The sequence below is a fragment of the Balearica regulorum genome, chromosome 1 (assembly GCF_011004875.1).
Source record: "Balearica regulorum gibbericeps isolate bBalReg1 chromosome 1, bBalReg1.pri, whole genome shotgun sequence".
Classification (NCBI taxonomy): domain Eukaryota; kingdom Metazoa; phylum Chordata; class Aves; order Gruiformes; family Gruidae; genus Balearica; species Balearica regulorum.
This window is the reverse complement of record NC_046184.1, coordinates 143,880,824-143,904,955: the sequence shown is the minus strand read 5'-3', so window position 1 is coordinate 143,904,955 and position 24,132 is coordinate 143,880,824. Positions and strand designations below refer to the sequence as shown.

The following is a 24,132-nucleotide window of genomic DNA, read 5'->3' as shown; positions in this document are numbered from 1 at the left end:
ATGTCCCTAAGCACCACATTTACACATCTTTTAAATACCTCCAGGGATGATGACTCAACCACTTCCCTGGGCAGCCTGTTCCAATGCTTGACAACCATTTGGTGAAGAAATTTTTCCTAATATCCAATCTAAACCTTCTCTGGTGCAACTTGAGGCTGTTTTCTCTTGTCCCATCACTTGTTACTTGGGAGAAGAGACCAACACCCACCTGGCTACAACCTCCTGTCAGGTGGTTGTAGAGAGTGATAAGGTCTCCCCTCAGCCTCCTTTTCTCCAGACTAAACAACCCCAGTTGCCTCAGCTGGTCCTCATAGAGCACAGGACTTGTGCTCTAGACCCTTCACCAGCTTCGTTGCCCTTCTCTGGACATGCTCCAGCACCTCAATGTCTTTCTTGTAGTGAGGGGCCCAAAACTGAACACAGCACTTGAGGTGCAGCCTCACCAGAGCCAAGTACAGGGTGACAATTACTTCCCTAATCCTGCTGGCCACGCTATTTCTGATACAAGCCAGGATGCTGTTGGCTGCCTTGGCCACCTGGGCAGACAGCTGGCTATTGACCAATACTACTTTCTTCAAATGTTCATGTAAAAATAGTGGTTTTCTGCTCCAAAGGTCATCTCTGTGTGTATGTACTGATGCTTTTTGTGGGGGTGGGTTTTTTTTTAATTATGTTTTATCTCAGTAGGACAGATAAGTTGGATTGTCACTATTTAGGAGTAATTCAGAAGTAGACCTGTTTTTCCAATTTGTTATTTGGAGAATGTTGAGGAAAAAATGACCCAACCCTACCCCATCAAATCATCCAGATCCCAGCCTGTATTTGCAAGGCTTATTGAATGGCCCCATCTCTGTGATAGTAGGGAGGCTGAAATCTTGTAACTGAATGTGTCTAAGCAGTGCTGGAGCCCATGCAGAGCTCTTCGGGTCACTAGAGGTGCCCACTGTCTTACTGATGTTGTCTGCCAGTCTGTTTGCAGGTCAGGGTAGAAATATACTATGATACAGCTGAGGGACAGCATGCGTTCAGAGTATCCTGAAACTGTGCTTACATAATTCCCTTTTACTCTGTCACAGCTTTGAAAGGCCAAACAGGCATGTATTTCATCAAGATTAGAATCATAGTTTTGGTGAGGGGAGTAGATGGCTGGGTATTTGTACTTGCCTATGTTACTGTTGAACGGACCTGAAGGTAGTGAGGTGATTTTTGAATGATCAAGAAGCTATTTTACATACTTCTGAAACTATGAGGAGTGACAAATCTAGGAAAGGAGAGGTGGCTGAGAAGGAGAAAAAGCAGCTGAAAACATAGGAAGACAGCAGAACTCATCCTAGTAGTAGTAGTAGTTATTTGTTCTTAGTTCTTAGAGTTAATTGAGAAAAAAACTTAAAAGAAATATATACATACAGAGTTATGACCGAGAGCTTTCGGGTGGGAAGAGGATACCTTAGAAGGCAAGTGGCTTAGTTTAATGTTTTAAACTTTATATCTGCAGACCTACACTTTGATACCACCTGACTGACAAGTGTAAATGACATTACTAGCTGTGCACCAAGGTCTATATGACCATCCAACAAAATATCACAAACTTTTTTCCTTTTTTTTTTCCCCCTTTTTCTCAAGAACAAATGCAGTCCCTATTCACAAGCAAAGCCTCATGATAAAATACTGAGGGCAGCTGAAGCCAGGATTGCAGTACCCTGGCTGAGCTGAGTTTGTGCCAGTGTGCAGTGATAGGTACCGAGTTGGGACTGTTTGTGAGTGAGTTCTGAGCTGTAGAGCCCTTGAGCTCTAGGAAGCAGCAAGTGGGGGAAACAGTGTCTTTCTCAGACAAGGCCTTTAATTTTAAAATACAATATAGAATATGTACTGCTGGGGTGTCACAGACGGATTAGAGAGCACTACTCATTGTCACCTGTTGATCTTTCGTTTTACATTTCTAACAAAAAGCTGCCTTATGCAAAACTGTGGGTCAAAACCTGCTTCTGTGTATCATCCTTTGCTTTCCATCTAAGCAGGTGAACAGGAACTTGTAGTAATGGATAGCTTATGTGTAGGTGGTCTCCTTTCTTGGGTTTCCTTGATTATTCTTACTGCTATTGTTAGCAAGAGGAATTAAGGAAGAAATATGAAGAGACTGATTGAAAGCCTGTAGTTCATTTAAGTATATCTGCTGATATCCTTAGCATTATAAGTTTACAGAATGCAGTGATCTTTCTATGTTAGATCCTCAAAATGGCTTTCCTAATGCCATTTAAAGCTTTGTTATTTGAAAGATTTAGCAATATGCATAAGAATTTAAAAGCTGGATAAGGAAAAGTCCTTTCTGAGACATCTGTGAAGCAGCAGTATGAATAGTATGAAATAACACCTTGCACGGATAAAAATATTTTGCCAAATTTAAAGCAACCTTTCTCTTCCTAGAATGCTTAAAATACAGTGTTCTAGTGTAAAACAGAAATAGGGAGAAGGAGTAACACTTGACTCTGTATCTGTGAGAGCCTGCAATGATAAGCTAGTGCATTTCTGAGGTGTACTTCTTCCTCTGGGAATTTTTGCTGGACCAGAATTTCTTGGAGTCCTCATCAGTGTTTAATGACTGAGTCAAATGTTGAAAGGAAGCATGCTGATTGTATTAAGCAGGTCATCCATACTCTTGTCTTTGTATATCTTTAATTGTGTGTATAGCACAATTCCTGCATCTTTTGCATTCTGTTGCTTTCATTAGCTGTAAAGTCTGTGAGAGTTTCTTTGTCTCTTAGGGAACCTAACACAAACTTTGATGTCACCTTTAAATTTGACTCACTGCAGGCTTTCTCTGTGTGTGTGTGTGTGAGAGAGAGAGAGACAGACATGTGTGCACACAGATGAAATGGTACTGATATTACTAATAAAGAAGATGAGGCAGTATTTGGGTAGGCTGCTGCAGGCACCCACAAAGAACTCTTACTTACATAATATAAATGCCAGTAGTGAATAACGTCAAAGATACATGTTTTTACTCTTAGCTGATTTCTTTGTCTTATAGCAAGCTGAAGTGCGGCTGAAGTGTCTTCTGGGACTACAAGGAATTTATAGCAGAAAAGAACTTGTTTCCAGGATGGATCTCTTTACTAGCAGATTCAAGGTAAATAGATTACTGTTTACTATTTTTTCAGTCTGGGTTGGGTATCTACACAGGGTCTGATATTTTGATCAGAGCTGATCTCCCCACTCTCTTGGCTGATGGGAGCTTAGACTACTGCAGAAACAGCCTGTTTGAGCGGATGAAGGAGTTTCGCAGACATGCTCCCCTGTGTTTCCATGGAATTTTCTGTTTCACTTTAGTTCATGCACAAAATGGTGTTAACATGCACATGTCAATTATCTCCACCATTCATTCAGAACAGCCCAGATTTTTATGCTGGATTTTGGCACATGACAGAGAATTTCATACTCTAAAGATCCCTTTTTTTGCTGCTCCTGATAATGGGTTAACCTTGTAGATATTGCATTAGCTGACCATGTATCACGCTGATGTGGGAATGGCTCTCTGTTGATCCACCATATCGGTATAAATCTTGAAGAAGGATCCCTTATCTCCTTTCTGAACATTACAGATGATACGCTATAATTTTGAGAGCTTGTTCTGTGACTGCACTGACCCTGTACTCTGCCTTTATCATATTCCAACATCCTGACTCATTTAAGAAGTAAGCCCTTTACTTTTTTAATCCTGCCCTTGGTAATGATTTCATCAGCTACTCTTACCCCTACAGGCCTGGGCCTTTTCGGTATTTGAATGAGAAAACTCAAAGTGCTGTGATTGATATCTCAGTTCCTCTAAATCAGTACATAATCAATGCCTGCCTATGGTGGTAATTCATGTTCTTTTTGTGGCAGGTGCAGGGCTTACCTGTATGTCAAAACAGTTGCTAATAGTAAAAAATACCTATAGTACGTTCTCAAAGAACAAAAAATAGATTAATATTGGTATCTTAAGAATAAATTATTCAGATTGAAACTTGGCTATCTAAGATTAACCCCTGTTTTTAAACAGTTTTGTGGTAGTCCTTTATCTTTCTAGTTAAAGGAAGGTTGCTGTAAGCTGTGTAAGCAACTGCAGGACTGGTATTCACAGACTGATGAAATAGCTCCCATCGGTCTGTCCTGCGATTTCCCCTTGTGTGGAGGGTGCTTATATAAATGGATTATTGCAAACTCCATCCTACTAATCAAAAAACCCCAATCCAAACACAACACCTCCTTCCCGTGTAAACAAACAGCTTCACACAAAATACAGACTGATCTGGAATCTTCCAAAGTTTAAATCATGGTTTCTCAGTGATGGGAAATGTAATTATATAACCATCAATCCATCTCCCACAAGCTCCCACTGTTACCCTTGAGTGTTGAACTCACGATTCACGGACTTCCACACTTTCTCACCTGGATTGTGAGAAAAAGGAAGGTGCAAAGTAAAATGCATCTAGAGATTTAGGAATGATACGTTAAGTGAGAAAGCTGTTGGTCCCAAAACAAGCAAGTCCAAAGGTTTAATATACCTTAAAGTATATACCTCAGCTGCGCTGAGGGGTTTGAGTTCTTGGGTATGTAGGACAGGAAAATTTCTACTCTTTTCTGAGGTGTTTGCATGTGTACCGAGTTAGAATTCTGGAGGTCAGGAATGTTGCTGCTATTCCACGAAGTACTTCTATGACTCAAGTCCTAATTGTCTTTCCAGTGAGGCACTGGCTTCTGTAATGTGTAGGTACACGCACTTTATTGTTGATGGGGAAAACTGATTATATAATTCTTGTAATGTGAGGCCTACCTTCATTTAACATACTGAAGTGCTAGTAGTAACATCTTAGAAACAAGTTGTCAGTCACTTTTAATTTGTAGACTGTAGCTGATTTCTTGTGAACGCATACTTTACATCTATAAAAATATCATATTACTGCATGATTAATTCAGTTAAAAAATTAACATGCTGTTAATTTTCAGGGGCTGGGGGACTACTTGGTAGTAATCAAGTTGCCTTGTGTCTCTAAGGAAATAGCTGCTGAAATAAAAATAAATCTCTGCTCTACTAGTGTAGATGATCTAGCTGTAGCAAAAATATCTGTTTATTGAGAACAAACCATGTTACATCTTTTTATTGTCATTTTACATCCATTAGGATCGAATTGTGTCCATGCCTCTGGACAAGGACCATGAAGTAGCAGTTCAAGCCATGAAACTCTTGATGCTTATGTCACAGTAAATAATTTCTTTTTTAATTTACTGTATTGTTTTAATGGCAACAAGATCCAGATACAGTCCTGATGAATCTTCTTGTAATCAGTTACATGCTGGGAAACAGTTGCTCCTGGCAGGATATGAGTTACAGTTAAAGCTGCTCAAGACATGGCATTTTCTTTCTGTGGGAAATACCAATGTTAAGAAAACCCTGGTGCTGAGTTTCAGTATGAAAACTACATTTTTATATCTTTGTACTTCCCTCTGAAAGCAAATTCCACGCTTTCGTTTTGGCTTTCCTCAAATAGAGTATCTGCCTGTCTCGGGGGAAGTCCCCACCCCATCTTGTGTCCCAGGGTTGCCAGGCCTTGACCAGGAGCTCAGGGAACTCTGCCATCTTCCCGGTCTCCCCACCTGGTGCAGGAAGCCCTGAGCTTTGAGGCTGTTGCTAGAATTTGGACTTTCAGATTCTTGGCTCCATGGCAGAGAACCTGGGAGCTATTGAGCCCACAGCAGACTGACTGGCAGGAAATGAGCAAGTGTATGATGTCTTGGTTTTGCTGAAGTGGAAAACTAACAGAAGAGTTGTTTTCTTGGGAAATTACCTGCCAGATTTGGTAGGATAATGGCAAGCTGGAAGTGTGGGGCAAAACTAGACTAATGTTACAGAAGTATATGAATCCTATTCTGATACATCCTTGAGCAGCATGTTTATTTTAGAAATGGCTTTATTTGAAAAAGAGGGACCAAGAATTTATTCTTCACATATTTTGCAATGCAAAATGAGAATAAAAAACCTCACTGCCTTTCATTGTTCATACAGCTGAGATGTTAGGACTCATTAAGTGTCTCTTCTGTCTCAGAATATAAGTTGAGTTCTGCTGATGCAGGTGCTTACTTCCATGTACAGCATTGTCCAACAGCCTTGTGGGATTTGCTTTTCTGTTTAAGCCAGAAGTATTGATCATTGCTAGATGAGGATGTAGACCTTAACGGACCAAATAATATGGTGTTGTAGATATTTACATTAAATTTCAAGAACGTTTGTATATTGAAGTGCTACTGTATGGTCTCTTATCTCACTTCACACTCTATTGATTTGAGTGGCATTTCTCTAGGCCTACTTCAACACACACATCAGAACAGCATACAATGCTGTGAACATCGTATGCTTTTTTGAAGGCAGTACCATTGTTTGGGCCTCACTAGTAGTAGCTAGGGTTATATTGTTTCTGTGTTTACAACGTCTATTTCTACATCCCTTGGTTCTCCATGGTGTGTAGCTATTGGAACAAAGCACAATGCTGTGTCTATGTGTGTAACGTGTCCCTGTGCTAGGAGGAGCAGCACACCATTGTTGAAGTACAAAGATGCTGTACACCAGTTATGGCTGCCCTCCTTCTGTATCTGAACTAACAAGTGCTATATTGGCACTGCAGCTGTTTATTATAAGGGATCATGTTCTCATTAATGCAAGCTGCTGCTATAAAAGTTTGATCAATGTTGCTTTTCCCCGGAAGCATTTTTTTCCTAATTTTTCTTAAATATGATTTCCAATGTGAATAAATGCCTTCTAAAGTTTTCTGAATGACATTTTCCATCATAAAATGCAGTTTTCCTAAGTAAAATTAATACATTTTGAAATTGTTTTTAATTAGGCTGTATGGAGGCCTAGCAAATACATACTTCTCTTTCTTTTTGCTCATCTTTTGAGTAGCCATCCTGCTTTCTGCCCCCCTGCCATGTCAGCTGCTCTGAGCTCTGTTGATTTGGCTTAATTATTGGAGTGATGAAAGTGGGAACTGGGGACTCAATAAGCAAAGTCAATGACAGCTCTTCTTTGACAAGACTAGTACTGACCAGTCTATAAAACCTGTGTGAAGAGAATGCAGACAATATAGACAGTCACATGTACAGACTACTTAAGAAGAGCCTGTATCAAGATGCTTTTCTAGCAGGTGAAAAGCTTATGCCTCAGTACCTACAATAATGTCAGAAAGGACTTGCTGCTGGCATTGCAGAAGCAAAGAAATTTCAGGGCTACTGTGTCTGAAACAGGTGTGTCTCATAGTTCAAAACCAGCATCTGGATATTGAGCAGTAATGCTGCTTGATACACTTGGCAACTGAATTCTAGTTGCCCAACTTGCATTTTTAGTGAGACATGAAAGACCTTTCAGATCAAGTTTCTATTTTTAAAGCTACTGGTAAACACCTCTATCTCATGAACTCCCTATATATATGATTTGGAATCATGGATTATTTTTAACAAATAATATAATCTTAATTGGTCAGATACTGACTTTTAGAACATGTCTCTAATCCTGGAATAAATATTTTGTTGTTTTGTGACATGTTGGCAAGAAGCAAGGCCAGGAGTAACTTTTTTTCCTTCAGTTAGTCCATTGGCTGCTCTGTGACTTTCTTCGGGGAAAATCTACTATATCAGTAGCTCTTTTTTACTGGCTTACATAATTGTCTTTTGGGTAAGTATAGTAGCAAGACCTCATTGCTAATTAATTATTTTTGTGATGTATTACAGTTGCAGTGGAGCTGTGATCTGTGTGTGTTAGTAACAGCTTTGACCATCTCTTAACCATCACTGCATTCCAGTCCTGTGGAATATACATTGACTATTCTGCATACTACTGGCCCATAAACTTTGCATTCTTTCTTTTGCTAGCTAGAGAAGCAGTGAAAATACTGATCTTTTCAATTCACTTAGATGTGTTGCATTATGTAAAAAAAATAAAATAAAATAAAAAATTCCAATGCTGATTCAAAACCCTCTTGCTATCCATATACCTGGGGGTTTTTTTGGTGTTTTTTGTTTTTGTTTTTGTTTTTTTTTTTCCAAATCCATATTTGTATTTTCATCTTGCCTATCTCTGTCAGCTGAGATTTTTTCTTGTTGTTTGTTGCATGTTGTCTCAATTGAATGCCAAGGTCTTTGGGCTAGTAGCTTTCTATTTTTACACAGCATGATGTGATCCTGAAACTCAAATGAGCCTATGAGGTTTAGCATAATAGAAATTATTAATGCTACTGAATTATACATAATTGTTAGCATTAATGTTGCAAAGGATGTGAGAGGGAATAGAACTGGGAAGGAAATAAAGAGGGAGAAAACATGAGTGACAGTGAGAGACCAAGGAATCTTACTGAAAGCATCGGCCTTTAGGAGGCAAATTAGTTTAGTGTGCCTACTGCCAGACAATTCTGTTCATTTTTGTGTGCTTAACTGCCTAAAAGAGTAGAGGGATTTTGGAAAAGAGCAGCAAAAGTAATTAGGTAACTGTAGTAGACAAATGAGAAAAGGTTACAAGTGGTGCAGGTAGGGGCACAAATCTACAAATAGCTTGAGTGTGTAAATAACAAAGGGGAAAATTACTTTGCATGACATTAGTTAAATGTAACTAGAAATTAAACTGGATTTTAAACACAAAACTCTTAAGTTTGAAATCTGGAAGAGCTGCCTTTGTGAGAAGCATGAGTATATTGCACTCACTGAGAACATCATATAAATAGTTTAAAAACTATTTAATGGAGCTGGTAAATATGTTAATTCTCACCACAGTGCTTTGACAGTGGTCAGTAGACTTAACCTGACTTAAAAGTCAAGAAAGCGAGGCTCTTAAGTTCCCAGTGTCCTGCTTAGCACAGGAGGCCTGAGTCAAATAGGGGTACATCACTGTTGTGCTTAAAAATCTTAGTCTCTTTTCCAATTCTCAACTAGACTGGAAAGGATGTTTTAGTTTGGACAGGGAGGGGCTACACGGTAGGAGAAACTTGAAAGCAGGATTTGGCAAAGGATGCCTTGGCAAAGGATGCCATGGCAAATAATATAATACATGTTACTAGTTCTAGTGGTAGCTGTAGATGTCCCGTGACAAGTAATTTGGTGTCAGCAGAGAGTTGAACTGTGTGATTCTGTTGTGTTACTTCATAGCTAAGCCATGGACTTTGGAGGAGGAATTGACATTTGTTAGGCAAATGCACTGTATCTTGCAAGGTTATTCAGACAAGCCATTGTGCAGAAGACCAGTTAAGTTTATTGAAGGCTTAAATGTTATTATAATAAAGTGCTTTCACATGATTGTAAAAAATAAGCTGAAGACAGACCTGCTTTGCGTAAAAATAAGGAAATTATCCACATTTGTCTTGTTTAGTGGCTTTGAGGAAAAAATAAAGAAATGTTACCTTGAAGCTGATAGAAGTAGCATATGAAGGAGTGAAGCAAATTGTACTGTGCAGTTCTGATTTCTTGCATCAGTAACTTGCTTGTAGCAGATTAGGTACTATCAAAAGGGAATGGCATGGAGCTCCTCACAGCTCCTCTGTGATTCCTTCAGGTCCACCACACCCCTATTCACGTGGAGTTACGGTTGTGCTTTTTCAAGCCTATTCCAAACAAAACAAAAGTGAAAGACCAAAATGGAACAAAGGCATGTGCTTTCTCCTCTGTCTTCTCCTTTTCTCCATCCTCTCGGGTTTATGCTGTCTTGGAAGTTACCCTCAGCAATTTTCTGCCATTGTGCACCTCTATTCAAGAACCTTGAGATCTGTTCTGAAATCTTATCTTTCCTGTCTAAAGTGTTAACAAGAAAAAATAAGACTTGCATGTGTCCTAGGGTTATGTTTCTTAACCAAAATAGCATAGCATACCATACAGCATTTGTCTAATGTGTATCTTCCTGCATTCTGTCACAGTATAATCATAGAATCACAGTATATCGCAACATGCTAATCCTATTTTAAAGTGAGTGGGAAAGGACTCTTGTTATATTGTAGTGGCAACCATGTTATCTCTCTGATCACCAAAGTGTTGTCTTGAAATACCTGCAATGACAGCAGGGTAGAAAGAGGGAGATAACAGAACAGATTAGCTAATTTTTCTACTTAAAAAATTTATCTCAGACATTAGAATACTTTCAATGTATATTTTTTGGTTGATAGTGCTCAGTGCATGAATAATGTTTTCTGATGTATTTGCAGATTTGGATGTTCAACTTAATTCAAAATGCAAAATTAACAGATTTTTTTTTGTTTGAGATGCTATACGTTGGATTACCAATGTCCCCATAACATGTGCCAGATCTTTCCCTGCACAGCCATTAAAACTGAAAAGAATAGTGTGGCAAAACTTTGAAAAGTGTATCAGGTACATTTTTATTTTACTGTTGTGATTTTGATGGTTATCCTTTGTATAAGCAATAGCACAGACCAAGAGATGTGACTCCAGCAGTCATGTCTCTTGTGTACAGTAAAATGGAACAAAAAGTAAGATATGAAATATTTCAAGTGGTGCCATATGCAGAACAAAATGGGTCTGTGATCTCCCCCTAGAGTATTCCAACTTCTTCATGACATGTTCACACTTAAGTGCAGAGAAAATGGTATGTCATGACATTGGTATGTGGTAGGCCATGCCTGTTTATTTTTAGGCACTTGGCAGGCACTTCTGGCTTAACCTTTATCTGTTGCTCGGCATTCTGAGAGCTGTAAATTTGCAGCAGTGTTATTGCTGTATTTTAAGTATTCTTTGAATGTTTGTTGATTGGCTTATGTATGTAAAAAAAAAAAAAAAAAAAAAGGCACCCATTTACTGTGGTGGTATTAGTGGTAGCAGGTGTAGTCAAGTGCTGCTACTTCCAGAGGCAAGTAAAACCCCTAAACACTCATCTGAGTGGGGGTTATGAGTATAAACCTCATTGTATCACAGAGGGTAGTGGTTGAGCAGTGTGTAAAAATTAGCAGTAGTACGTACAGGTATTTCCTCCCATTCAAGAAAGAAAAAAAAAAAAAAGGTCAGGTGCTCAAGTGGTGTCATGAGTGTTGGTCAGTCTGTGCTGAAAAAAAAACCCGGTTTTTTTTCCCCTCATTTGCTTCATACATGGCCAGAGGTACTCTTATCTTGAGGAGAGAGGAAATAACACTGCTGTAGATTAATGTAACTGTGGCAAATACCTAGCCTCTTTGAAAACAAAGTTAAAAACAAGGAGGTTGGGATTTCAGAATCACAGGATGGCTGAGGTTAGAAGGGACTTCTGGAGGTCATCTGGTCCAACCCCCCTGCTCAGGCAGGGCCACCTGGAGCTGGTTGCCCAGGACTACATCCAGATAGCTTTTGAGTATCTCTAGTGTTGGAGACTCCGCAAGCTCTCTGGGCAGCCTGTGCCACTGCTCACAGTAAAAACGTGTTTTCTGATGTTCAGAGCGAACCTCCTGTGTTTCAGTGCATGCCCATTGCCTCTGGTCCTGTCACTGGGCAGAGCCTGGCTCCATCTTCTTTGCATCCTCCCTTCAGGTACTTACACACATTCATAAGTTCCCCCCTGAGCCTTCTCTTCTCGAGAATGAACAGTCACAGCTAGCTCTCTCAGCCTTTCCTCAGAGGAAAGGCGCTCCAGTCCCTTAATCATCTTCACGGCCCTTCACTGGACTCTCTCCAGTATGTCCACATCTTTTGTACTGGGGAGCCCAGCGCTGGGCCCAGCACTCCAGGTGTGGCCTCACCAGTGCTGAGTAGAGAGGAAGGATCACCTCCCTCGACCCTGGCAATGCTCCTCCTAATGTAGCCCAGGACACCATTAGCCTTCTTTGCTGCAAGGGCACATTGCTGGGTCATGTTCAACTCGGTGCCCGCCATGACCCCCAGGTCATTTCCTAAGGAAAGGAAATTTCTAAGGAAAGACAGTTTCATTTGTACTGGAAAGGCAGAGTCCTTAACATCTACCCAAAGAGATGGCAGGCATGCTGCTGAGCTCTTTGAGCTATCCAAACAATTTAGGCAAGGAATTTTATTAAAATAGAGACACACAAGTGTTGCATTCACTATTTCCATAAATGTGCTAAGAAGAGAAAACCTGAAATGTAAAGAATAAAAAATTCAAACATAAAAGAAGTGTACATTTGACTAGCATGTTCATACGGGAAATTCCATTTAAGCATAAGAAAAAAGTTTTTTACCATGGGGTTGGTCCAATACTGCAACAGGTTGCCAGAGAAGTTATGAAGTCTCTGACTTTGTAGAAATTCAAACCCCGATTGAACATAACCCTCAGCAACCTGCTGTAGCTGATCCTCCTCTGAGCAGAGGGTTGGACTAGATGATCTCTAGAAGTGCTGTCCATTCACAGCCATTCTGTGATTCTGTGTTGGCCCACTCTAGATCACAGTATGTTTATATAGAAATTTCTTCTTTTTCAAGCTGTTTTAAAAAATATATAGAGAGAAAACAACAAGGGCAGCTTCATAGAAATTAGTGCTTTAAAAGATCTAAATAATAGATTAATGTTAAAAAGAATGAAAGAAACCTTGTCAGACTGCTAGTTTATTTCAGCAAATTCCTTATAGGCTTTTAATATAAAAACTTACTATATCACCTATTTTTACTCCTGTAAGTGCAATGTGTTGTCAGCCTTTATTTTACTCTCACTTGTTAAACTTGTAGAAGTTTAATAAATTTGATACTTTATTCATGGCTTCACAGGACACACTGGTGCTTATTCATATACTCTGACACACCATGTTACTTCTTGCAATTTCTTGCTATTTAATCTTAATAAACACATTTTTATTCTATTTCCCCAATTCTGTAGATGGCTGAATAAGAGTCACATAAATGTTTTCCTGTATGCTAATTGCATGAAATATATACTCAGAGCATTTTTTATATGTCCTATTACTGCAAATAAATATTCAAGGGAATTGCATGTTAAGATGCCACCAAAACTTGTCTGAATTATGTAAGGCAGCTTTTCTTTTTGATTGAGGGCAAGCATTGTGAGATTGACCCATCACTTTTGGAGACATACCATCCGCACTTCCATTTAAATACCTTTTTACTGTTCCAGTGACCGCTGTAACCACCCATGAGGAAAAATGTGAAAAATTCAAGTGATACATGAGTAAATGCATTGTAAAGCTAAAATTCAGGGGGTATCAACCTCTATTGGCTTTGAGAAATGAGTGCTTTTTTTTTTTCTTTTTCTTTTTTTCCCTTACTGATTTTAAATCCCAGACTGTGCTAAAAAATATTTGCAATGGACACTCCAGTGATACTCTCACCTAATGTAAGCTCACTTTTTTTCAGTCAGGTTGGAGGATGTTTTGGGGCTTTGTGACTTGTTAGGATGCTAAAGGATGAAATGGGCTTGGAGACAAAAGGGCAAGCGCAGGATGGGCTGTTAATTTTTGTAAGATATACTCCCAGTAAATGAAGAGCGTGAATCCTCAGTTTTAGAGAAAGTATTGGACCACAGCTGTAGATGGTTTTAAACTGTTACTACCTGAGGATTGAGTGCAGTAATGAATCAAACTCCTTTCCCCCCACCTGGCTATAGTAAGTGTAAGGATCTCATGTGTTGCTCTTTCATTCTCTGAAGTAGCTTAGTCCAATGACATTGGTATGGCAGTACGAAGCCAGCATTTTGAAACTGTAATCCTTGCTTTGGGTTTCAATCCTCTGATATTTCTTCAGTGGGTTAATCAACCTTGATACTTTAGTTCCCTTTTTGTAAAGGGTTGATATTAATACCATTTCTTCCCCGCATACAGTGTTCTAGGTTTACTAGTTGGCATGTGGTATTCTCAAGATGTGTAGCTGAATGAAAAAAATTGTGACTTTGAGCGTGTTTGTGCAGATAGGTCACAGTCAAAAGCATGCTATCAAGAATGTGTTCTGATTCCTTTTTACATATGACTCTGTGTAAGCCTAGTGTAATAGAATATAGTGTGTAATAAATAATTTTAAAAGAATTTGTACTGCAAAATGGCTTTTTCTTGTTTATTATCTTCTATGGTGAATATGTAAGCATAAAGTAGAGGCATGATTTTCCTATTTTATTCCTATTACTCTTTTTACCATGACCACTAATCAACTTTAGTTATACTTTAAACTAATGTTCATGTCCATGCAGTCGACCTGATTCATCATGGCTTGCACAGACCTCTGTTTCTGTACAAAGTGAGTAAAAGAATGCTGCCAATTCTGTTTGATAGCATTTTTAGATACGTCCTACAAAAATTTAGCTGTGTAAACAAGTTGCACGGCTGTGTAGAATCAGGTCTCATAAAAGCTGGACATGGCATTCATAATATTCTTTGCAGATAAACCTGAACTATAACTTCCGTTGTTATTTTTGCCTAGGAACTGCGAGGATGTATTATCAGCTGAAGACTGTGAAATGCTATACCAGTTTGTTTATACCACACACCGTCCGCTTGCAGTAGCAGCTGGGGAATTCCTTTATAAAAGGTATCTCTGCCTGCCTGCCTGCCTGCATGCCTACTTCTTGCATATTCTCATTTGTTTCAGAATGAAGGTCGATTTATTTAAGAGGGACATTAAGCATTCATTTTTCTGCTGGAAGTGTGTGCCATGATCATAGTAGATGTGCTTTCTTCTGCTGAATCAGAAGAGAAATGCTGTCTGGGGCTAATCATTTGTTCCCCTGCACAGCCCTGGCACGACAGGCATGAGGAAAGTTGCAAGACTGACGTAGAGAATATGAAACAACTGACTGATCCACAGATGCCATGCTATATTGAGAGCATACCTTCTTTCTTTCTACTTTCTTTTCCTGTTGCTTTGCTTCTTACAAGCTAATTCATCACCTGGCATCTGCTGGATTGCCATAGCTTTGGTGATTAATCACAAAAATGGCCTCCTCTTCTCCCTTTGGAAGTTGCCTTATACATTGTAAAGGCTTTGAATAATGAGAGATGCAGCAGATTAAAAAGTTCTCCCAATTTTCTGTCAGGTTAATGAAGTACAGGGTTTATCTTCCCCAGGAGTAACTCTTATAAATGGGCTTCTTATAACAATGGTTGCATGAAGTGAATGGAGTTGGCGTGCTAAAAAGCAAAGAAATAAATATTCTGTCTTTATGACTGAGAGAAATAATTTTGCCTTACAAAGAGGAATGAAAATAAAAACATTTTGGCAAGACTTTTGTGGGGAAAAATTCAGAAATAATAATGATTTGTGTTTCTCACATGTGCAAAATCTCCTCCTAGCTGTCTCTTCCTATCTAGCTGAACTGCTCACATTCTGGGGTTTGTGGAGTCAAGTCCAACAGAGAGACAAATGAAGATAAATTTCTGTTTTGATGAGTCTTCTATCACATCTGCTAGTCTTAGTCTTCTGTGTTGGTCCTAATATTCTGTCATAAATCAGATGTTTTTCCTCTCAGAACACTGCTGCTTTTTGCTATTGAAGTGATTGCCATTACTTTTTCTACCCAGCTTCCCAGTGAAGTGTGGACACTTTGACCCTGTAAACCTCATCCTTGTTCTTGTTTGCCCAGTTCTTCTCTGTGCACTTTTGCCAGTATAGAAATGTTTGTTCTAGTCTGTTAGAGATGTTAGTGACAACCTCCTTTCCCTTGTCATACTGGTAGAAGTTTTAGTATAAATGCTTAGGCTTTTTTTTCCCCTTCTTGGTTTGCATGAAATCTCCTCAATGTCTGCATTTTTAACTTAGGTTACTTACTTAGCTGGCATAAACTATACCAGCAGAAGCATTTTCTGAAAGTATAAGGTGTTACTGACCTTGAGGAGTGTGGTCCTTCTCTTAAATCCAAGCCGTTTTGGCCTTCCATTAATCTGCAGGGACGGCCTTCCTGTATTTATTTTGGGCTTAGCACCTTTTGTGAGCAGTGCAGTCACACTATTTTGGATAAAGAGGGAAATAGAAATTGAAGTGTCATTTTGTGCTTCATATTTCAGACAGAAAAGGAAGAACAGTTTTTCCACTGTATTTGTGAAGTCGAGTGAATTGCCACTTACAAGATACTATGCTGTCTTTAAGAAGCTTCAGTTCCAAAATGTACCATGATGTGAATAATGTTGGGTAGCAATATCTCTACTCTGTTGTTAAGGTTTAAATTCAGCCTAGAGCAAGCCCCTTTTCAAGCATGAGCAAATGCCTACCCCATTATATGTTTAACACTGTGGGATCTGCATCTGTTGTCCAGAAAGCTGGCAGAGTACCTGTGAAACTGTCAGAAACAGTCTCTACATCCAGAGGGATAACAGATCTCTCATAATGGAAAACAATCTAATCTCGTTTTCTTTCATCTGATAAAAAAGTCTAATGTGATTTGGAGTAAATAAGTAGACATTTAGAAGAAATACAATCCTTGGGATCTTGACAGAATTAGTGTTACATTGGTAAATGAGTATAAGGAGAATGGCAGAACTGGACTGACTTCCTTTTCTGTTGGCAGGCTGCTTAGTCATGAGGGAGATGAAGAAGTTCAGCCCAAAGGAGGAGGGAAGTTTGAGGCGAGTACTGACCAGTTGAAAAGATTAATACGTTTTTTCCTGGAGAGTGAGGTGAGGAGAATAGTCCCTGCAGTAAGCTTTTAAATCCAGTGTCACATGTTAAATCAACTATTGGCTTCCTTTTGAAAGCTGTTTCTGGTGGTGAGCTCTGAAATGTTTGGTGTTTGGGATGTTGTTGCTCTCTAGGATGAGTTTTTAATGAAGACATTTCTGTTCTGTTGTATTAAAACTAATTTACAACTATGCTAATGGAGAGAATCAGTGCCGAAGCAGCTTCTGAAAACAACCTCAAAGACTAATGCCACTGAGTGAGGGGTTTTTGGTATGTGTCCGTGATTTCTGCCAGCAGATTTGGATTGCTGTACCATGGCTCTACGCTAAGAACTGCATAGTTCTGCTGAGAGTTTTATCAGCTTAAGTACTCTACTTCACTATTTGGCTTTTGCAGTGGTGCAGACCTATGTCTGGCCAAAGTGTCTCGGGCACAGGAGTTTTGAGTCTTTCTGTGAAGAATTTCCCGCACGTTGCTCAAAATGTTGACTTGTTTCTAGTCCCAAGGTAGGATTTTGGTTGTTATCATCAGCAATATAAAAGCAATACAGCAGCTAGTTTTAAAAAGATGACTTAAATTGCAAAGGAAAGAAAACCAAGCTTTTTTCCTGCTTTTCGTCCCCATTTTCCTGCTTTGTATCAAATTGAAGGCACGGTGTTTAAATGTTCATTAGCCTCAAACTAAATATGTTGGAATACTGTGTGTGAATATATGTGTGAATGACAAGCTCTGAAATTGGAAAAAAGGAGACGAACATACAAAACTGTATTTCTTTTAATGATGCATTTTCTTCTATAAGCTTGTGTTTTTAATCCCTAGCTACACAAACATGTTGCATACCTCATAGACAGCTTGTGGGACTGGGCAGGCAAATTTCTGAAGGACTGGGAGTGCATGACCACTCTTCTATTAAAAAATGGTGAAGAAGATGGAGAAGGTGGGTAAGCAAAGAGCTTAGTTTTGTCTGAATGAGTCTCTTGATAGTGTTTTTTGAACTTTGCCTTCAGCTAGTTTAGGATCATTCCATATTGTAATACCCCTGGATCCCAGATTGTGTTCCCCAAGGGCCATAAAGCAGATGCAACTCAATGCACTGTCAATGCAATATTTGTATCAACACACTTGTTTTATTCGGTATTCTGTATGCTGTATTTATATAATGTTAGTTTAGAAACTTTGCAAGAATACTTGTGTAATTAAGCCATAATGCTTATGTAGTGTTCACTTGTTTTGTTTGTTTGTCCAAAACTGAAGAATCTAAAATTATTAATTGATTGAAGTGCAGTGTTGTTGGGCTATTGTTCACCCCTGAACAGAAAATTAGTAATGTGCTGAGTTCATAGATGTCAAACGCTCTAAAGGATTAGTTTTGTGTAGAAGTATTTTAAAGTGAACTTAAATAATAGTTGTTGTAGTAGAACTGGAGGTGGTTGTGTGATTGAAATCAAAGTTTGTACACCCAGTGAGTTAAAGCATTTTGGTACTCAAATAAGCAAATGAGATAATAGTCAGTAGGAATAGGCCTTGTTAAAGCTTTTGGGAGTCCAACTGCCCTAAAAAGTTTAGCCATGAGAGGAATAATTGCTTTTGTGTTCTGTAAATGTAGAAAATAATTTTCTTTAAATTAAATCAAACACTCTCTAGGTGTTTGTTTAGCAACACTGCATCTTCCTTTCTGTAGTGTCCTTCCACAGTTGCTCAGATAAATGAGTAGGCTTTACATTAGCTGTTGCTGCAGCTTCATTTTTCTTTTGTGTGACGCTGAAAGGAGACTGATTTACTTACAGCCCTGAGTGATGCCCATGAAAGTGCTCTCATTGAAATTATCCTCGCAACGGTTAGAGAAGCGGCTGAAGGTCATCCTCCAGTGAGCAGAGGTGCAGCCAAAAAAGTCAGTGCATCTTAGTCTTATTTATTGTCCTGTAATCACATTCTTTTTGCCTGATGTGCTTTGCCAGACAGCATGTTCCTAGTGGTAGGTATGTCTTCGGAAATAAAATGGCTTATTTTTATGAAATGGCGCAGTCTTTTGACCTCTAGATCTTAGTAGTAGTGGATGTTGAAGGAGATAAGCGTTAGAGGAAAGCCAGTTGAAGCATGTTATTGACAAATGGTGAGCATTTTATCCACAAGATATAGCTGTTCAGCAATTTGCATCTAATTTAAGGTTAACAAAAAAATAAAAAAGCATCTGGTTGTCTCCACGGAAGAGTATCTTTATCTTAGCTTGATATGCTTTAGACAAAGGCATGTGAGTTAACCTTGGGTTACATGTAAAATTCCACTCGAATGTAAGAGATTTTATAATCGAAACACAGTGCTTTATCTGCAGATTCTGTCAGTAAAAGAGAAGAAAATACAATTGGAAGATTGTACCAAAATTACTGAACACTTTCTTATGGTGCTTCCTCAGCTCTTGGCAAAGGTAACTAACAGCTGCTCCGTGAATGCATGTTAAGTATTTCATTAACATTCCTACCGTGTACTCATATCCTGTTTTTTCCTCTGCAGTATTCAACAGATGCACAAAAAGTGGCAAATCTTCTGCAGATTCCTCAGTATTATGATTTAGATGTTTACAGTACGGGACATCTAGAGAAGGTGAATAGAAATTGGGGTAGTCGATTAATGCGGAATGTACTAAATTTATGTGACAGTGTACAGAGTTTAGTGTGACTTCGAACAAGCAGGAAGGAGACTGTTGAAATACAAAGAAATGATCTCATAACTTGAGGAAGGTGGTCTTATTCAGACTTGACTTTTTTATTTGAGTCTGCCAAAGAAAAGCCTTAGTGATTGTCAGTTCTGAAGTGCTGTGACTGGCCGTGGCAGGTAATGATTTGTGGTTTCATGTGGTAGGCCTGGCTCTGGGTTTTTTCGTTGTTGGGTGGAGAGAGGGTGGGTTATGCCATGTGTCTGAGCTAGTGCCTCCCAGGAGTTTACTACAGAATAGGTTTCATTCTCCTTGAAGACTGACTCCCAGCTGCTGGGGAATGATCGTAACTGAAAGATAAGACTGGAGATAGTATATCTGCTGATGGGAGAGGGATGGTCAGAAACGGATAGATGAAATCCTTGAAATAGCGCAATGTATTCTTAAGCAGGGATGTTTACAGGGAGGTAATGTTAGGCGAACACTCCTAGGTTAATTTCAGCACAAAACGTTAACTGGAACAGAGAGAGTCAGCAGAATGGCAGAAGTTACCTCCTCTCACTAACAGTGAAGACCCCAGTTGCTGACATGATCTGAAACATTCTCTGTCCTCTGCTGCTGAGGGAGACAACTTCTGTTGTGTGGAGACCCACCTGTCCTTTAGAAAGGCATTTTTTATTCCCTACCTTTGTCTTTATTTTTATGTAGTGCCAAATGTATATTGCCAAAGTAGAACTTAAAGCAGTTGCTTCATTTTTTAAGAAGATCCAGAGGCACTAATAATGAAAAAGAGCTATAAACCTAGAAAAAAGTTGTATCCTCTAATCATGCCCCTTTGCTCCTTAGACTGGCCTTTATTTCCTGTTGGTTGTATGACCTATAGAGATAATGGACCTGGTGAAAAGTGTCTAAAGCACAAGTGGATTTTTGTACAATCTGCCTATAATACCTCTTTTATCACTTGCAGCATTTGGATGCTTTGCTGAGAGAGGTAAAAGACATTGTGGCCAAACACTCTGATATGTCTGTTCTTGAGGCTTCCTCCAGGACTTATTATATCTTCTGCAGTGAAGAAAGTGCCATCTACAGCCAGGTGGATCGTGCCCGAACTCAACTGATAGATGAGTTGATGGAACAGCTTAACCAGCTACTAGATGGCTTCTGGGAAAAGGTGAGTTTGACTCATTGTGGTGATAAACCGAGTGGTTCCCTATGAAAAAAGAAGACAATAAAATTGAGAGGATATGAAACTATTCTTTGCCTGCTGTTTCTCTGCTTGAGGGGGGCAGAGCTTTCAAAGATAGGTTTGCACCTCTGAAAAGATTGTCTGTCTACATTTTAATGAAGCAGATGTACTTTGGCAGGAATAGAATAGAGAAAATAATAAATGAGGTAGTCCACACCAGCACCAGGTTGTTTTATGCCTTCTGAATGTTCTTGAGCTAAGCTCCATAGTTGTTTCCTGGTGGCTCCGTTACTGTGCCAAAGATACTATGTGCAAGATCAGCTAAGAAGTGCTGTGAATCTATAGGTGATGAGACTGTTCTCCAAAAGGTATAGTTCTGTACTTCTACATATTTCTTCATAAGATGCCCTTTGTGCTGCCACTTTGGCTGTAGAGATAGTACAAGGAAAAAAAACCAAAACCAAACCACCCAGCAGTCTTTAATACAGATTGTATAGCTTTGGGGTCTTTGAAATTTCCCCTTGAAGGAGGACTGCTGAGTCTCCCTCAAAGTTTTTCATTAGTTCTAAAAAGCAGAAACAGCTGGTGGTGATATGAATAGCTTGCTGGCTGAACTGAACAACAGAAGCCTGCAGCTGATCTGATCAACTGTGCCGTCATGAACAGGTGTCATGCCATGGTATGAGAGTTAACACTGGCAGTTTTTTATTGGACACTGGGATATTGTAAAATGCGTCCAGCCAAAAAATCCCCTAACCTCAGATTGGATTTATTTTGTTGGTCTTAAATAGATATCTATGTCAATGTGGGAGAATGTGTACTTATGAGAAACAAGGTAAGTGCTAGACCAGGGATTCTTCAACTCCTTCATAGTGTGATCCATATCTAAATAAAGAGATTTTCTCCTGGAACCCCTCCCTTCTAATTCCTGGTTGTATATACCATCTCCCATAATCACGTAGTATCCTTGTGGAAACTACAGCAATTGCATCTATGGGAAAGTATTTAATATATTTTTAGCTACTTTGAATGTGATCTGGCAGCTGGAAGCAAGGAGAGTCAGCACCATGTGAACAGTCAGCTTTCCAGAGATCCCTAACAACTGTGTGAGGGACTGTGAATGGCCTGTGAGTCTGAGGGTTAGCACTTCTGTGGTAGCCTAATTGCTAGTTTTTACTCTCTGTTAGCAGTACTGTAGTCTAGGGAGGCTGCCGTGGGTTTGTTAATGACAGGGACATTTTCTTATACAAAATTTCTGTGCAGTCAATGTGTTACTTTCTTTTTGCTGTAGAGGAAGACATGAGTAGCATCGTTAAAGGTGAAGGGACTGGGGAAGGCTGGAGGAGAGTAATTCAAGCTTGTGGGTTGGTTGGGAAGAGAACATTGCAGTTACCTTGCCCCACGCTGGCTAATTCCTTTCTCTTTCCCAAACTTTCCTAACTTAGGAAGAAGGATTTTGTACGGATGCAGGAGGAATTTCCCGGATGCATTCTGCTCTGAGAAGAGTAGCAGCTTTTCATAAGTGAGATGTTTATTTACATAGTTTACTTCACCATATACTTAAGTGTTAACCTAACAGGTGCAAAGTGAGAATTGCTCTTGTTTGTTGGGTTTTACAAGATTTTTCACAAGAGAATGAAAATGATCCCTATGAGAGGTTGTCATGGTTTAACCCGGCAGGCAGCTAAAACAACCACAGAGCCGTTCACTCACTCCCTCCCCCGCCCCCAGTGGGATGGGGTAGAGAATTGAAAAGAAAAAGGGAAAACTTGTAGGTTGAGATAAAGACAGAAAAGGAAGAGAATAATATTCATAATAACAATGACTGATAACAGTAATAATAAAAGAACATACATAACAAGTGATGCACAGCACAATTGCTCACCACCCAAAGCTGATGCTCAGCTAGTTCCTGAGCCACACCGTCTCCCGGCCAACCCTCCAGTTATATACTGAGCATGACTGAGCATATGCTATGGAATATCCCTGTGGCCAGTTTGGGTCAGCTGTCCTGGCTGTGTTCCCTCCCAGCTTCTTGGGCGCCCCCCACCTTCTTGTTGGCAGGGCAGTATGAGAAGCTGAAAAGCCCTTGACTGCTTGGCAACAACTAAAACATCAGTGTGTTATCAGCATTATTCTTGCCCTAAATCCAAAACACAGCACTACACCAGCTGCTAGGAAGAAAATTAACTATCCCTGATGAAACCAGGACAGAGGTGCTACAAGGTTTAGTTTCTTCTTTAGACAACCGTACTCTTGGATACAGAATTCTTTTTGGACTCCTTACAGAAGTTGGAGCATCAGCCTTAATGTGGCTAAGAAGTGTGTGCTACAGAGTTGGAATGTCAGAGTGGACAGAGATCCTCTCTGTGGTGCCTCCCTCCTAACTGGATGCTTTTGCACTGCCTTATTGTCAAAACTGGTGGTCAGTCTGAAGAGGGTATAGTGAATGCAGTCTTTTTCCCAGCAGATGTAATCTGCTTTGTTTGTTTAGTTTATCTGATCTTCTTTTGTTAAAAGATGGATTTCTCAAAAGCTTGGTTCTCCAGGGATTGTTCACCAAGTAAATTATCATGCAAGATAGTAGAAGGTGGGGGAATTGGGCTGCCTTCTCAATGTGTCTTTTACCTATCCTGCATGCTAGGGCTGCTCTGTTTTTGCAAAGAGAAGTCTAATGTTGAGTTGTGAACACTCAAGAATATTAGAAACACTGTATTAAAGCAGGGCGGGGAAATTGTTCTTTTGACCTTTGTGGGCACTTAGAGAGTGTGGATAGAGTATAGAAAAGGTATAGAGCTCAAGCTTCTTTTTCTTCTCCTCATGGCACTGCAGTTTTGTGGTAGGAATGCAGTCTGTAAATCTGTGGACTAAAGATTGCAGTGTTAGAACATGAAAAACTTAATTTCATTTTTCCTCCCTTATAATTAATATTTAGCTGTTTAAAGTTATTGCTGTACATCCAATGAAGGTAAAACAGGACACATTTAATTGGTTTGGTCAGGTGAGATTTCATTTCTTGCATAGTGTATCATTATTGTTTCTTTTTCACTTGCAGTGCCCATGATCTCTCCAAGTGGAATCTGTATGACAAGACTTTAAGGTTGCTGGTGTTTGAAATGGAACATGGGAGTTTGCCTGTTCTGGTGAGTTGTTAATACTTAACATTGAAAGATGTTTTTCTTGTTGAAAGGAGGAAAATTAGGAAATAGTAAATAATCTTTTATGTCAGTGTCTTTGAGGCAGGAAGATACTGTTTCCATTTCTCAGTCTAGGAAACTGAGGCTGTCTTTGGTATAACATTACTGGAATCGGTAAATTCATGCCATAGATTTGTTTATTTTGGAGATTGTCCAAAACTAGAGTAATCACCTGACATCTGGACTGATCCTTTGTCATGCTCAGTACTTCCCATTGATTGCATAATCTTGCTCTCAGTACCTATGAAATTGTTGGGACTGTGAGGAGCCCCTTATAGATAGCATGTAACCAGAAATTGGAATACTTTGGACCTGATGCTTGCCGACTGACTCTTGGTGAAGATGGTTTATGATTACCAGTTGTCTCCACTGTGGCCTTTTGATTGTCTGGTTGCCTCAACTCAAACATTAGCCATGCCAAGATGGAGGTATATCCTGGGATTACAAGGTGAAGTACTGTAGCAATGATGGATGTTCATCAGCCTCCATCTTCAGGAGAGAACTTGAGGCTATTTGGAAAGGGATAGAATTTAGCT

The 24,132-nt window shown here is 39.5% G+C and overlaps 1 protein-coding gene across 5 annotated transcripts in view; it reads left to right on the top strand.

The window, feature by feature from the left end:
- The window catches only part of LOC104643131 (cohesin subunit SA-2), a 68,923-nt gene that overhangs the window by 28,158 nt on the left and 16,633 nt on the right, over positions 1-24,132 (top strand). For all 5 annotated transcript variants that reach the window (XM_075737012.1, XM_075736987.1, XM_075737022.1 and 2 more), the window contains 11 exons: positions 3,029-3,127; positions 5,162-5,241; positions 14,371-14,478; positions 16,451-16,559; positions 17,380-17,497; positions 18,348-18,451; positions 18,893-18,985; positions 19,072-19,161; positions 20,181-20,384; positions 21,845-21,921; positions 23,455-23,542. In XM_075737012.1, coding sequence (XP_075593127.1) covers positions 3,029-3,127; positions 5,162-5,241; positions 14,371-14,478; positions 16,451-16,559; positions 17,380-17,497; positions 18,348-18,451; positions 18,893-18,985; positions 19,072-19,161; positions 20,181-20,384; positions 21,845-21,921; positions 23,455-23,542 — 1,170 coding nt within the window. The remainder of the gene's footprint in view (positions 1-3,028; positions 3,128-5,161; positions 5,242-14,370; positions 14,479-16,450; positions 16,560-17,379; positions 17,498-18,347; positions 18,452-18,892; positions 18,986-19,071; positions 19,162-20,180; positions 20,385-21,844; positions 21,922-23,454; positions 23,543-24,132) is intronic.